The sequence below is a fragment of the Vicugna pacos genome, chromosome 3 (assembly GCF_048564905.1).
Source record: "Vicugna pacos chromosome 3, VicPac4, whole genome shotgun sequence".
Lineage (NCBI taxonomy): Eukaryota > Metazoa > Chordata > Mammalia > Artiodactyla > Camelidae > Vicugna > Vicugna pacos.
In genome coordinates this window covers 95,989,288-96,005,094 of record NC_132989.1, presented here as the reverse complement: position 1 = coordinate 96,005,094, position 15,807 = coordinate 95,989,288, and the positions used below count along the sequence as shown (strand labels likewise).

Below are 15,807 nucleotides of genomic sequence, written 5' to 3'. Positions count from 1 at the left end.
TCACATTTCACACTAAAGCCCCCAGATAAATCATTCCTATATAAACTGAAAATATTTTCCTACAACACTTTGCATGCGCCATAGCCAGTAGAGACAGTGGAAATATTTTACCTAACTACCAGAATTTTTAAATACTTTGAGCCTTTTCAGTTTCAATTGAGTTTATTTATGGTTTCATCTTGAGGAACATGAATGATTTATTTCTAACATATCTGAAAACCAATGTGGTATCATATAAAGATCATTTTAACAAAAATTCCACTACCTGGGAAAGTGTTCTCATCTCTGTAAAATTGGATACTCAGGTTTGATCAAAACAGACAATTTATTTCTGAACAACCTACTGGATGGCTAGTTATATCAAAGAAAGGAAGATTCTGCTCTTGCTACCAGAAAAGTATCTCAAACTTGTAAATTTGGTTTGAACCACTGAAATTTTTTAAAGGATTGCTGTATTTTCCCAAAGGTTAGAGGAAATTATAAAGTTCATGCTGGACTTTAGAAATGCTAAAAACACAAATACAAGAAGAAAAACTTGAGATTCTACATCTATTTTTTACTCTTTTTATACCTAAACAAAGAAGAAAAGCTCTATACTCTGGACTGGAAAGATACCCCAGTACATGTAAGAGTGTCTCCTGGCTCTAGAAGGTACCTCTGCTATAGGAGTTAGGCATTTTTTAAGTAGATGCATTTATTTTGCTTCCTTACTTCTGTTTTTAATGCATGTGCATGCAACTTCAAGTAAGCAACAGCCTAAACAGACTCAAAGTAGATTAGTGTTCAAGAGCAAAGTGTTTAAAAGGTTAGTGATTTTTAAAAAAGAAGTTAGTGATCTTTTATAAAATATGTCAGAATATTTGAGCCAATTAGATGATTAAATTAGCACTTCCAATCCAGTAGTCTCCCTACAGTTATAAAAACAAATATATTCTGACTTAAAAAAGTAAAATGAGGATAAATGTGTTACCTTGATCACAGTGGTGATTTGCATGCATTTGAAACACCTTTATCCCATATTTACCAAAACGTTTTACTCTTGTGCCCTCCTGTATAATAGAAACCCTTGGAGTCTTTTTTTTTTTTTAATTCAACCTATTCTGAGTAAAAGTTCAAAGACTCCAAACTAAAATATAAAGTCTCAGTATTCTGTGCAATCTGGAATGATTTATTATTCAGCCAAGTAATAAACTGAGAAACAATAATGAGAGAGCATCAGGAAACTGATTGTTATTTTTAGGTGTTCAGACTGTCTTCTGTTTCTCTAAGGGTTACAGTTTTAAATTATATGGAAAAAGTAATTACATGAATATCCATTACTCATTCTACTTTAGCAAAAGAAACAAATCCCTGCCATGTAATAAAAACTGAAAAGATATTTTTCATTGTATTGTAGGCATAATAGGACATAAAGCATTTGCCGACATTCTGCTGGATTTGACAACCCTCAGCCTTGGAACAAACAACTTTCCTAGTAGTTGGATGCACCTCACTCAACCTGAAGTAAGCTTCATTTTTGCTGGGGTTTCAAGTTTTGAGCATTCTTCTTGTTTGATCAATAAGTCAGTAATTTTAAAATAACCCATACTTGCACAGTATCTGACATTTAGCAGGCAGCCAGTAGGACCTGAATGAACTGCAAGTTCAGATCATAGTGTGTGCATGCTCAGTTTGGAAAATGAGCAATGATGCTGACTGTCGATGAAACGTTACAGAGACCATGAGGCTCCACCCATGAGGTCGTACCTATTACCACCGGATGCAATGAGCCTAACTAGTAATAGTAGGCGATTCTGGCAGTTCCTTCTCTGCATTATATTCTGTTCCTTAGGAATGCATCAGGTGACGAAGAGGTTAAGGAGTATTTCCCCACAACCAGTGGAGCCCTGGTAACCATCCTCTTCATTCCTCCTCTGTTGAAGAGGTGCATAGTGTACAACAGTCGCAAGTGTTAATTTGTTGCATAACAGTAAGCAGAAAATACAAATATCGAGGAAATGAGGAGTGAAACACTTTTCAGGTTCTGTCTGGTGTGGATCGGTTGGTAGGACCTGAGGGAACAAAAGTCAGAACTCGCTCTACTGGCCAAGCTAAAACCTTACTTCCTTCATCGAAATCTTTTACTAAGAAACACGAGGAGGTAGAGGGTCACCTGAGAGTCATACAAATATTCCATTGGCATTTCCTGTTTTCTTCTAGTTGCAGGAGTTAGCATCTTTATTGGTCATAAACTCAGAGTTCGTGGACTGGCGGAAATTCTTGTTATTAACGGCGCTGCCTTGGCCCATCCCTCTGGAGGAGGAGCTCCTGGAGACCCTGCAGAGGTTCAAGGCTGTGGATGAGGAGCAGCTGGGCACAGTCACTTTCGAGCAGTATATGCAGGTTGCTACCAGCCAGCAGCTAGTGACACTGATCATACCAGACTGCTTTTGACCTAAGAAGTGTATTATTCACTGACTTCACAGTGCCAGGGATCCTGGCCCATGTCTAGGCGCCCAGGGACAGCACAGGCACTGTCAGGTCCCAGGCAGAAGTCTGGCTTCCATCCCCAGGGAAGGGTCTGAAAGAGTCAGAACTGCTTGGAGGGCTAAAAGTTCTGAAAGAAGTCACACAAACTTCATTGTCCTCCTGAGCAGTTTCTAGATCGTTCTTAACCTTGGCTGTACATCAGAAGCACCTACAGAGCTTTTAATAAGCCCATTGCTCAAGACCTAATATTCTAGGAGTAGCAACAACAGTTGCAATGAACACAGGAAAAGGGGCATTTTTTTTTTCCTTCAATCACGAGTGTGGTGAATGATTAGATGGTTTCAGACAAGTTGAGTGTGAAATGTCTGTGGGAAATGCAAGACAGAAACATCCCATCTGATATGGCAGATGGAGAAACAAGTCACTACCACATAGGCAGTTGTTAAATTTATGAATGGACAAGATCACCCGGAGGAAGTGTGTAAAGTGATGGATAATCCAGTAAGGGGATACCTGACTTGCAGGTAGGATGTATCTGGTGACCTTCAGCAGAGCAATTTTGATGGAGTACAGAACACAAATTGCAGAGGGTAGATGAAATGAATAGGTCTTAGGAAGTGCAGGTAAGAGTAGTCAATTCATTTTGAGAAGTTTGAGTGACGAAGGAGTGAGAATGGAATGCCATAACTAAGAAGGGCCTGAGTGACTTATTTATCGTCTCCTAATTGAACCCACCCTAGCACTCACCAAGTCACTTTGCTGGTAGATAGGAAAGCTGGAAACTTTATAAGGTGCTAAATTTGAAACAGGGCAATGATCTCTGGGTACCTGTATCTCAGATAAATTTCATCATCGAAAGATCACATCCCTTCCTGCTTCTCTTTTCTTCCTTAATTAACGGAAGATGTGCTCATCGCCAGCCCTGAGATTCCCATGCGCACAGCTGAGCCGGAGGAAATGGCACTTACACACTGAGGGGGTTCTTCAAGGCTGATTAAGAAAGGTGCCTAGCTGACTGGGCTCTGATTCGCTTCCCAAGTAGAGCAATTTGTGGGTTCTTTCATTGTGCTTGATCTGGACTTAACAACTTGCAAAAGTGATTTTGTTTAAAACATAAACATCAGAGCAAAACATATTCTATTTTGTTGTCAGCTTAAGATTTTAAAAAGTGGGCACTTGTGAAAATACCAGCCTTTGCTCTTTACAGTTTATGCCAATTAACACAGGATATTGATTTAAACATCTTTTTGCACAAACATGAGATGAACACAGGTGTTGGAAATTTGCACCAAAGTGCTGAGCAAAACCAGAAAGCTCCCTTTACCAAAGGTATGAATTTCTTAGAGAAAGTTGGTCACTGCATTAAATTGAAACTCAGAAATACTTATTAGAACACCTCCTGTGTTTTGGGAGCAGTTGATTTCTGAGCTCTGACCTCTCCCCTGGCCCACCCGTCCCCACTCCTCAGGAGGCCCAGGACGAGAAGGCCCTTTGGAGAGGCCCGCTAGACCTCCCCACGTGACTCACAGATTTCCAGCACTCACCAGATCACACCCACACAGATCTTTATGGGAATGTCAGAACAGCTTCTAGGGCAAAACTTTATGCTTTGTCGGAAATGCCACCTTAGAGTCGTAAAGTAATACATCTGCTTTGCTGAAATGAAGTCCCCCGGGGGGTGGGGGGAGGGCTCCCTACTCTGCTTTTTATTTTGTCTTTTTTCTTTTCTTTGGACTAATTACAAGTTCACCGCAACAGCCACTTAAGAGTGTGCTGGTTTCCCCAGCTTCTAAAATGGAACGAGATGCAGCATTTGTACAGCTCATCATGTTGGGGTCAAGAGGTTCTTGTCTTGTAGCAGAAAGAATTCAGAGACAAGAAAGCAAAGCAAGGATGTATTAAGAGATAAGTAGTACGCTCTCAAGAAAAGAGCAGGCAAACCAGGTGGGCGGCTGCCCTGAGTTTCCCTGGCAAGCTCGTTATATGAGTGTAAAAATGAATGGGCAGAATATTCATTGGTGGGGAGGGGTTTGGGGTCATCTTTCCTGATCTTCATCCCAGCTCCACCTTCCCAGGTGGGGAGGAGGGATTTTTCATCCTTATTTAGTCTTGATTGGGAAGTTGGATGAGGTCATAATGAACAAAAGGTTACGTTCAGATGGTGGGGATTCCTGCCTGCCCCACCCTTCTGCCTCCAGGATATGTATCAACCCAGAAGTTATGTTTTTTATTAGTCCAGAGGATCCTGTTTTTCTTGGTCTGTCCCAGGACCCCTGTTGCTTACAAGATGTGTGATTGTCTATCATTTGCCCATGTCCCCCTTTCTCTGCTCATATCTAGCTACCTGCCTGCTCTAACAGCCAGGCTGGGTACTTCAGCTCAGCAATGCGAGCATAAAAGTGCATCTCATTTGCCTTTGCTCCCACCCCGGCTGCAGCTGTTGCACGCTCACCTGTGTCGCATGTGCACGTTTAGTCACACTCATGTAGAATTCTTTGATGCTGAGCTCTCGGCTCATCCTCTGCCGGTGAGGATGCACGTTACTGTGAGGCTTGATGAGCCCGATGTTCTAGGGTCCAAACAGTGCGGCGCTAACTCTTTGAGGAAAAGTAAAATAACCTAAAATTCTTTGGCCCTGTTTTAGCAAAAGAGTACGAAGGACATTTCCATATTTTAAGGAGGAATCACCTGATTATCCAGTGAGACAGGATGTGGTTGACCGAACCTTGCTTTATGAATTTAAACCCAGCCCTACCATACACACTGAACTTTTCACATTGCTGAAATTTCAGGGATGACTTTTTAAAAAACATAAGTTGTTCTCTAATTCCGTTCTCTTTTCTTTCTCAAGTGGGCCTCTCGTATGTGAAACACTTTGAAACAGTTTCCTAATCTATAAAATATCACCTTTTTTAAAAAAAATCTAATATGAATGAATTCTTGGGTTTAAGAATCAGGGAAAATTCCTGTGCATTGAAACAATTTGGATATGAAATTGATGGTTGAAAAATGGGGGCAGGGTAGAATTCCTCTCTGTTTCTTTTTTCTTTTTTTTCCTTTCTAGCTTCTTTTAGTATTTCCTCTTTATCATTGATTTTCAGCAAGTTGATTATTGTATTTCTCTCACTGTGGTTTTCGGACCATTTCTTTTGCTTGGGGTTCACTGAGCTTCTTGAATATGTGGGTTTGTAATTTTTGTCAAATTTGGAAAGTTGTCAGGATTTTCTTTTTTCCCAAATATTTTCTATGTAGCCCCATCCCTTCTCAAAATCCAATCACATGTTCGTCCCACGGCTCACTGATGCTTGATTCAGTTTTTTCCAGTCTTTTTCCCTCTCTGTTCTTTATTTTGCATTCGTAGCTACTTCTTCATCTTCCAGGTCACTGATCATTTCTTTTGCAGAGTCAAATATTATTAATACAATCCAGTGTATTTTTTATTTCAAATGTACTTTTTCTCTTGAAGCTTGTGTCTTTTTATATATATCCTTCATTTCTTTCTTCATTGTGTGCATATTTCTCTATCTCCTTGAACAAACGAAATATATTTGGAGTAGCTAAATGAACGTTCTTGTCTGTTCATTCCGTTATCTGTGTATTTCTGTGTTTGTTTCTTCTGATTGATGTTTCTTCTGACTGTAGGTTAGATTTTCTGGCTTCTTTGGACGCCTAGTAACTTTATATAGGATGCCAGATGTTTTAATTTTACACTGTTAGGTACCAAATTTTATATACCTTGAAATATTGTCAGGCAAGCAGAAATGTTACTTGCAGTCAGTTTTATCCTTCCAAGGTTGCCTTAAGGTTTGTAAGGATGGGTCCAGAGCATCCTTTGGTGTAGGGCTAATCTGGCTTCACCACTAAAGTAATATCCTCCTGGAGGATCTTCCCAAAGCCTTGTGGTTTAGAAGGTCCTTCCACTCTTCCTGGTGGTACTGTTTTCCCTGATGGTCAATTGCAGACATGAATGAGAACACCCAAAGAAATGGACTGAATGCCAAATGTGTAGTATGAACAAGTCAAATTGGAGCTTAGAGGAGAGATCAAGGAGGACCTCCCTGAGGAGGTGTGATCTAAGCTGGATCTGGAAAGATGGATAGGTTTACATTAGTGGACAGGAAGTCACCTCAAGTAGGAGTGATGATGTGAGCAAAAGTGAGAGGATGGTTCTGAGCAGAGAATGACATGACAAGATTAAAGCCTTGAGCAAGTTGATATGGTCACATGATATGAGCTGAAATGAATAAGAAGGAGACAGGAAATGAAGACGGCTCCAGGGTTGCTGGAGTGGCCCATGACAGAGGCTTGAGACTCGAAACCAGCATGGCAGCAGTGAGAGTGAGAGGAGGGGAGAGAGGGGAGAGGCATTGCCAAGTGGGAACCAAGAGAGTTGCTCATTGATGTCAGATGTGGGCTGAGAACGAGGTTTGTCATTAAAAAGAAGTCCATTGAGCTCTTGAGTCAGTCAGTCACTCCCTCAGCAAAGATTTTCCGGCATCAACCTTGTGCCCCAGCACCACGCTGGGTTCCAAGGACAGATAGCAGCACAAACAGGACACGTAGAATGGGAGCTAGTGTGACAGGCACAGACCCCTTTGAAGTTTTGCTGTGCAAGCATCGTCTAGGGCAGGGACTGTCAAGTGTCACCACAGGCTCCAACAGTTCAATACAGCTAGCACGCCCAGTGTGTGGGTTTTCATTTGTACATTAGCCACACGTACTACTGCACTCATACATCATACCCATTCTCTAATTTTTAAAAATAAAAATTATTAAAGAACGAGATCAAACAAATGTGAATGGAAGTTCCTAGTATTTTCTCCTCCGTCCCCATGATTTCTTCACCCTACTTGGGAGACCACTGCCCTAGACACCTGCAAAGAAGGGATTCAGTCCCTGGCTCTTAGAGGAGCAGTTGCATCTCAGCATAACTTTAATGATTCTCCTTTTTGTATAGGCTGGCCTGTGGTTTATGGGAGATGAAGATATAAAAATTCCAGAAAATCCTCTTGAACCCTTGCCATTCAACAGGCAGGAGCATCTTATAGAGGTAATTATTGCGATCTTTAAAAAGTGTAGTACTATGTAACATTGACCAGTTTCTTTGGCTTTTCTTCCACCTGTGTAATTAGTTTTAGATTCTATTCTCACCCCCAGCTCCTTTGCTGGATCCTCACAGTGCAGAGTTTAATATTCACTAAGGTAGCAGTGCAGAGGAATCTGGGGAGGAGATAGGGGCCAAAATCTTAGACAGAGTCCTATTAATTCTCTGTGTGATCTTGGACAGTATCCATTACCTCTGAGTTTCACCTTCCTCATCTGGCAAATAAGCTGTTACTGAATACATTTTTCTCTAAGTGACCTTCCAATTCTAAAAGCTTTGGATAGGAATGCCTTTTACCAATACATGTTTTTGCTCATTTCTCTTTCATTTTGACTACCATTCTAAGGATTTGCGTACAGTATTGCCCATGACCCATCAGATTATTATTATCAAAAATATCATTATTATTATTATTATTATCATTCATTTCTAGCCCTGAGGCCAAAATAGAATGCAAGACCTTAAAATCTAAAGCCCACTCTGACTTCAGTAGAATTGTTTGAAATATAAAACATAGATGTAACACATCCAAACTCAATAAGCTACAAGAAAAGCTGAATGGTAGATTTAGACATCACAGCAAACTATGTGTATCGATTAGTCAATTTCCAGCCAGCCCTTAGTTCAAAACTGCAGTGCATGACTCCAGTTAGAATCTGAAAATGAACAGTTCCCTTCCACTGGACGCATTTCCTTTGAGCATCTCTGCTAGATGCTGGCAGGAGAGTAGGTCAAAGAAAGGGGTCAGGGAGTCACCAAAAAAGTCCAAGACATGAGGCTGGCAGTTGCAGGGGCACATTTTTGTTTTGGTGGTTGTTTTTTTGTATTTTTTTTAATAAATGGAGAACTGACATCAATTCTCCTGGAAAGCTTTGGAAGACATCTCTTCATGATTCTGTGAATAAATCTGCCCGCAACATAAACAATTTCTTCATTCCTTGAGAAGAAGGCCAGCAGTCTGAATAAGATGCCAAGGAAAAAGCACTTTCCCCTTCAGCCAGAAGTTTCTAGAAATGTCCATCAGGGCATTGCTTATGGAGCCAATAAAGGCAGAAATCAGCCCTGAGGACTGGGAGGCAGTGACGCAGGAAAGGGCCTTTGGGTACCAAGGAAGGGGGTGGCTCCCACCTGCTGCTGCTGCCCAAACTGCTGGAAAATGACACGGAGGAAAGGAGTAAACTGGGGACAGAGGCAGGACCATGGAGCCTGAGATGGAAGTGCTCTGATGGCATGAAGGACAGCTGACAGCTGTGGGTGTGTGTGATGTCCAGAGGACAGAAAGCAGTGTAGTTTTCCATCTGTCTCTGCACTACATAAATCTTAATGCTCTTCAGCTGGGATTAAAAGCACAGATGCCACAGCTGACATGCTGTGACATCTTGATGGCGTTGCCTAACCTCTCTGGGCCGTGGCTTATTCTCATCCCTCTCTGCCGGGGTTGTTGGGCAGAGTGAACTCATATGTGTGGTACTTTTAGAGCAGTGACTGGCCTATAGCAAGCCCTGTGTAAGTGTCACCTAAACAGAAGCTAACCATGCAAACTATAGATGGTTAAATGATGGTTAACGGTCACCATGCTAAGGAAGGTGTGCAAAGCAAAAACATAAGGCAATATTATAAGTTTACTCGGGGGGCTGTACTTAGAATAGCAAAGACCAAATCTGGGGGAAATAGCCCGTGCAGAGGAATTCTGAAGGCCAGGCTCCCTGGGATCTGTTCCCCATTCTTCCATGACTCATTGTAAGACCTGGAGCAGGTCCCTTCACCTCCCGGGGCCTCTGTATCCTCTTAAGAAGAGGGCTTAGCTACACTCTAGGGCCGCACCAAGCTCCCCTGCTTTGTCATCTGCGTTCTCTGTGGCCCAGGGTCGGCAGGGCTCCTAGAGACAGGCCATTACCATTGTGCATGGGCTTGGATGACCTTAGAGTCCCAGATACTGAATGAAAAGTCCAGTTGCATCCAAAAAAGGAGCCCCAAGACGTGTCTGTGTTGCAATCACATCATTGTCCCCTGACAGTGACAACACACTTCCTTATAACTGATGAGGTTCAGCCGAGTCCCGGCTGCCTAGTTTTCCACGCAACGCCAAGCATGACTGACTATTCCAGAGTAAAAGTCCTCAGGGATTACCTGAGAAAAGGCAATTAAATTTCCTCATATTCAGATGCACAGGTTTTGTGTCAATCTCTTCTCCTCACCATCTGTCCATGTGAAATCCTTCTCTTATGTTGGGCTGTTAATATGTGTTGATGCCAAGTTCACGATTTGAAATACTAGCTATTTGCTGACAAATCCCAAGTATCTATTTCTGTTCCAAACCTCTCTCTTCCAACGTTAGCTCCTGGATACCGCTGCCTACTGGACATCTCCACTTGAATGTTCTAGTAGCCGTGTTTTATCTTTGGTTGAAATTCTTTTTGTGTGACAGTTTTTCTTTAGGCTATTTGCTGACCATGAGAAGGAGCCACCCCAGCTTGACTACACACAGATGCTGCTCTATTTTTCTTGCCATCCGGACAGTACGGAAGGGGTCTACCGGGCCCTCAGTGTGGCCATTGGGACTCACGTCTTCCAGCCAATCAAAGTGCCTGCTGTTGTTGCAGAAAAGGTAATTGGGTTCCAGAAACAGACCAGCGTTGGGGTCGGGAGGGGATGCCAGAAGACCCTAAAGTTCTAACAGCAAAGACTCCATTTTTTTCATCTCTGTATTTTCCCAAGTTCCTCACACAGTGCTTAACTAGATCTTTGATAAAACCTTACTCTACCGGATTGGTCCCTAAGAACTAGGGACCCATTACCCAAAAAAATGCTTCTGTAGTAAATTGAAATTTGTTCAGAATTTCTTGGTGGAATCAAAGTTGCTCTGTAAAGGTCAGCCTTTAGTTTACATGAAGTGTTAATCCTGATAAATGAAAAAGAACTGGGTATCAACGCAGTCTGCTTGTCACACTGTGTGGAAATTCTGTGCAAAACAAGTTCAGGACTGAGACAGAGGCCACGTAGATGTGACGCTTGATAGTGTCTCAGGCCAAAACCTGGCCACCTGAACTCCACAGACACTTTGTATCACCTACATCCAGGGACAAAAGAACTGAATATTTAAGAAAATCTCACACCCCGCTGTGGATTTCTAAAGGGTTGAGATTCCCTGGCTTTTGGGGGTGGAAAAGCCTCAGAACAGGGTACTGAATAATGTGCTCATTCGGTGCCTGTTGGCATGACCTTTTGGGGACAGAGCTGTGGCACTCACGATGGAATGCTTTGTTCTGTCCTTCTCTGCGGACACGGCGGGGAGAGAGGTGCTGCCCGGCTCAGACTCCTTAGATGTCCCGGTTGCCCATGGTTGTCAGAACAGAGTGTGCTGGGCTCTCTGAGAAACAATGGGAAGTTACTGTGACAACTTTCACATTAAGGAAGAAATAGACTCTTTGGGATACAGCCCAAAATGCTAGCCTCGAGCAGATGGCCAGGAGGGGATGTCCTTCCCTTGGGGCCAGAGTGAGTTCAGACTGACACCGAGTAAGCTGACGACTCAGGCCTCTTCGACCCCATGTGCTGTAGACGCACTTTAACACTGACACGACAACAAAGTTCTGCAAGGGGTTATTACTTTCACTCAAGAACGTTGCCTTCTTAGACCATTTAACTGTCCCCAAATAAATGAAGGGTTAGAGGGGGTCTGTCTTCACGGGGACTGCACTTGCCCCTTTCCCAGGGACGATGCTGCATCTCCTCACAGACTGGGCCTCCTGAACTCGACTCTGGCAGGGGTCATAGCCTGACTTGAGGTCTCAACTAAATGTCTGTCGTCCGGGGAACGTCCGGGGCGGGCAGGCACCCTGCCCTAGGTTCCCACAGCCCGCTGTGCCTCTCTCTTCTCGATACTTCTCATCGACAACCACATCCTCAGGGTCAGCTCCCTGCCTGGACCCTGGGCGCCCTGTGGGCGGGGTGGGGCCGCCTATCCTGTTCTGCCTCCCTGAACCTGCATTACTGCCACATAGCTCAGTAAACTTTCCACTGAGCACAGCAATCAGTTAATTCTTCAATTAGCTCTGTGCATCATACCCTCTGTGTAGCCCCGTGCTCTGCAAAAGCTACAGAAGAAGCCACATTTGTTCCCCTGAAGGGATTCTATCTAACGGCCCCATCCACACAGGCAAGAATGAGAGAGCGATGGCCCAAAGGCAGAGGGAGCACAGAATAAAGGACAGATTAGCACAGAGCCTTGCTGATCAAAAGAGGGGTCTGTGCCTTCTTTGCTGTCTCCCTGTCTTTGCTCTTGCTATTCGTCTCATCTCGAAGGGTTTGCGGCTCCTCCAGTATCCAAGGCCTATTTCAACTGCCGTTTCATTCCTAAAGCTTCCCCTGACACACTGAGTGCTCTCTCCCCAGCGCCGCGTTTCTGTTCAGATCCTCTCCAGCAGGACTGAGCACCATCACGTGCACACACACATTTATTCAACAAACACTTACGCAGCACCTCTGTGTGCCAGGAGCCACCCTTGACCTGAGGCTAAAGCGGGTAAAATAGAGACAACAGCAAATGATGATAAAGGCTACAGGGAAAAAAAAAAAGAATGTAGGTAAAAATACAGGAGTCTGGGCAGGAGTTGCTGTGTTAAATAGGGTGCCCAAGATCTCTCTGTGAAAAGGCATAAGCAGAAGCCTGGAAGAGGTGAAGGAGAGAGCCTTGCGGATCTCTGGAGGAAGAGCATTTTAAGTGAATACCGTGGTGAATGCAAAAGCCCTAAAGTGGGGTCGTGCCTGGTGTATTCCAAGGAACAGCAAGTCAGCCTTTGTAGTCAGAGAGGACTGAGCTGGAGGAGAGTAGCAGGAGAGAAAAGTGAGGAGGAAACAGCTCTGAGGGCCACTGGAGGGACCTTGGCTTTGACTCTGCCAAACAGATGAGATGAGAAGTCACTGGAGCATGGTCATTTGATTTAAAATATATCCCTATACAGAACAGACTATAAGGGGTAAAGGAGGGAAGTGAGGACACTAAGAATTCAGGCAGAGGCTATTTATCTATTGAATCCTACTGCTGTCATTTCTACCTTGAGCTGGAGACAACTTGTTATCCATCTTTGTGTCCTCCGAAGTAGCAAGTGTGCAACAACGTACATAGCAAGTGCTCAATAAATGTTTGCAAACATGGCCGGGAAAGAGGAGAAGAGAAGGAAAGGATGGAATCCAGACTCCAGCGTAGAGCAGAGGAGAGTGGACATTCCAGGCAGAGGCAATAGCAGGGTTCAGGAGGCTGTAATGAGCCAGAAAGACCAGGAAAAAAAAGTGCTAGAACTGTTGCCATAGCAGCAGACAGCCAGCTGAGTGGGTAGCAGCCAGGCCAGCTAGCACAAGAAGGCACTGCATCCCTTCCGTCCCTGACCCGGTCAGATCACTCACCATGAGCTAGTGCCTCACCCAGGAAGCAGCCCTCTGGAGTTCTTCTCTCAAGAGCCCTTTACAGCCCAAGGATACTGCACAAGAACCGTCCCATTGCCAGTGCACAGCAGAGATGGAACCGAGGTGAGGGGCAAGGGATGGAGTCGAGGTCTGTCACATGCCCCACACATAGGGCTGCTTCTGGCTTGGAGTGAACCCTAGGAGCTTTGAAAGTGCAGTATCCACCCACTTCCCTCATTCTTGCCCACTCTTGGTCCTCACCCCCCTGCCTCCAAAGATGCCCTGTTTCGGTAGCCTTTCCAACCATGTTCTAGTTTCCTGGGCAACTTTATCCCAAGAAGCCACAATGAGCCTGCTCAGAAATAATGTCTCCAACAGATCAGTATTCACCCCAAGACATTGAATGGGGTCTTGGCTTCTGCTTTCCAAATAAACAACTGGAAATCTCCCCCAATATTTGATTCTTCCTTACTCTATATCTGCTACACACGCTGTTTTGTCAATGTGGCACAGACCTCCTGTTTAAATGCACGGCTTCTCAGGTCATTTAAAAGAAACTCGAGAACAAAGCACTCATGAGCACGCCCTAGTCCTCGTGAAGTTTCCGATAAGTTGACATTTGAGAAAATGGTTCATTCTGGCCTGTGGGCTGTGGGGGTTATGATATTGGAATTTAGTAAATTGTGAGCTTGACTCTCCCACAGTTTAAGGCTCTTGGTAAAGCATATTGGCAGAGATGGTTTGAGGCCTTGGGATTCGAAAACTACACATTTTCATTCAGTTCTGCTCTTTGATGCTTTGTTCCTGTTAGTGCCAAGGACTGCCTTTCTGCTCTGCCCTCTGCGATGTGGGACTGAACGGGCTGAATGATGGGGCCGCGTGGTCAGGCACCATCCTGGGGCACTTTTGCTGGGAGTCCTTGAGAGCTGCCTCTGAGAGTTAGCCAAGTGTGATGAGGGGTTTGCTAGCGCTGCAGCCTGCCTCGCTGCTGAGATGATAATGTGACTCACACCGAGTTTTGATACCGCTAATAACTGCTCATTCAGAAGCCCTGGCTTTTCTCCAAACTGGCATCCCTGGCTTTGCTCATACACCCACATTCACAGTTGTGATCTTTCAGAGCTGTCTTTTGGAGAGAGCCCCCTGTCATGCACACCCTGCAGTCCCACCAGGATGCTGAGCTGGCTCCTGTGGTCCTCATTGTGGCCTGCCTCCCCACCCCCCACCGCTTCCACTGAGCCACTAAGTCTATTCTGCCCCAACCCCCTAGAGAGCAAAAACAGCAAACATTTACAAAGCATCCTCTGATGTTAATAAGTTAAGGATTCTTCACTCTAATCTTTCGAACGTTTACATTGTTATCTTTTGGCTAAAATTAAAAATCCATTTATCCCATGATGATTATCTCAAGTCTTTGAGAAGTTGGGTCCTCTCTAGTTACAGAAACAGTGCAGAGACCAGGTTCCTTCTCTATTTAATTTTGTTATCACCTGCTGAGCCAGCTCAGTTAGTCATGTGCTCACCCTCAGGTTCTGCCATTACCTTGTCCACGTAGCACCCATGCTGCACTCGGAGCAGAAGTTCATTCATCCTTCACTCACTCAGCAAGATGTTTTGCATCTCAACTATGTTCATTTTACCGTACTAAATGTTCTATCACCCTGGGAAATTATTGACGGGTAGCCAGCGTGATGATCTCCGAACTTCCTCGGCGCAGGCAAAAAGGCTAGTTTCACATTTCTGCCAGTAGCATTTCAATTGTTTAAAATGGAGAAGAGGCTAGATAGATAGATAGATAGATAGATAGATAGATAGATAGATAGATAGATAATACTTAATTCTAAAATCTTTACCTGATAGAATATTCTCCCCCCACCATCCACAATTAGATTAAGTTCCCAATTTACCAAAGGATATAGAAACCCAACTAAAGCAAGGTGACCACACTGAGCTGTAGCAAATGCAACCTGTCTTCATTACACCACGCTCAGCCCCTACTGATCCCTGCAAATTGGGCTTACGATGACCAGAGGCTTAGTTTTGTTCTGTGTTATAGTTCTTTTATACGTGGTGCACACATCATGACTATTTGGAAAGAACTTGCACTGTCTATACACTTAATGCTTCTACTAAATTGAGTGTTTACAGACCTTAGCATCCTCTTATTTTAAGCCTAAATTAGCATTTTTCCATCCTCTGGATAAAAGAGATTCAGCACTCAGGTGTTCTCTGACGTCTGGCCAGCCAACATTCTGAAAATGCCCTTTTTTCCCTGTGGCAAATCACCAAATGTCTATTACCTCATCATCAGAAATACATACATGCAACACACATTTATTACAAATCTACTATAGAGAATTTGTAAAGTACACATCAAAGTGAAAAAGAAATCACCTGTTTCACTAATCAGAGGTAACCACTGTTAATTCTGTGATGTCTCTGTTTCTTTTTTTCATTAATAAGTATATATATGTAAGACAGTGAGGATCCTGGTGTATTTATTATTTTGTGTTCTGTTTCCTTTTGGCACTTATCCTGTGAGTGTTTTCTCATGTCACTAGGTATCCTTCTAAACCAAAATGTTCAGGGCAGCATAGTGTTCTGTCACAGACCAGTACTATCATGGATGTCACCCTTCCCCATTTGGGGAATCGTAGGTTTTCTATTTTTGCTGTAAGTTTCAATATGAATGAATATCCATATACGAAAGTCTTTGTTCACATGATTTTTTTTAAAATTAATTCCTAGATCAATAATTACTAGGTCAAAGGGTAGGAATATTTTTCAGGCTTTACATAAGAAATTACAACAGAAACAACAGACGCCTT

At 43.6% G+C, this 15,807-nt stretch overlaps 1 protein-coding gene across 6 annotated transcripts in view; it reads left to right on the top strand.

Moving 5' to 3' along the window:
- SPEF2 (sperm flagellar 2) overlaps nucleotides 1-15,807 on the top strand; it is a 157,094-nt gene that overhangs the window by 133,994 nt on the left and 7,293 nt on the right. For all 6 annotated transcript variants that reach the window (XM_072958783.1, XM_072958782.1, XM_072958781.1 and 3 more), the window contains 4 exons: nucleotides 1,397-1,503; nucleotides 2,200-2,382; nucleotides 7,427-7,519; nucleotides 10,002-10,181. In XM_072958783.1, coding sequence (XP_072814884.1) covers nucleotides 1,397-1,503; nucleotides 2,200-2,382; nucleotides 7,427-7,519; nucleotides 10,002-10,181 — 563 coding nt within the window. The remainder of the gene's footprint in view (nucleotides 1-1,396; nucleotides 1,504-2,199; nucleotides 2,383-7,426; nucleotides 7,520-10,001; nucleotides 10,182-15,807) is intronic.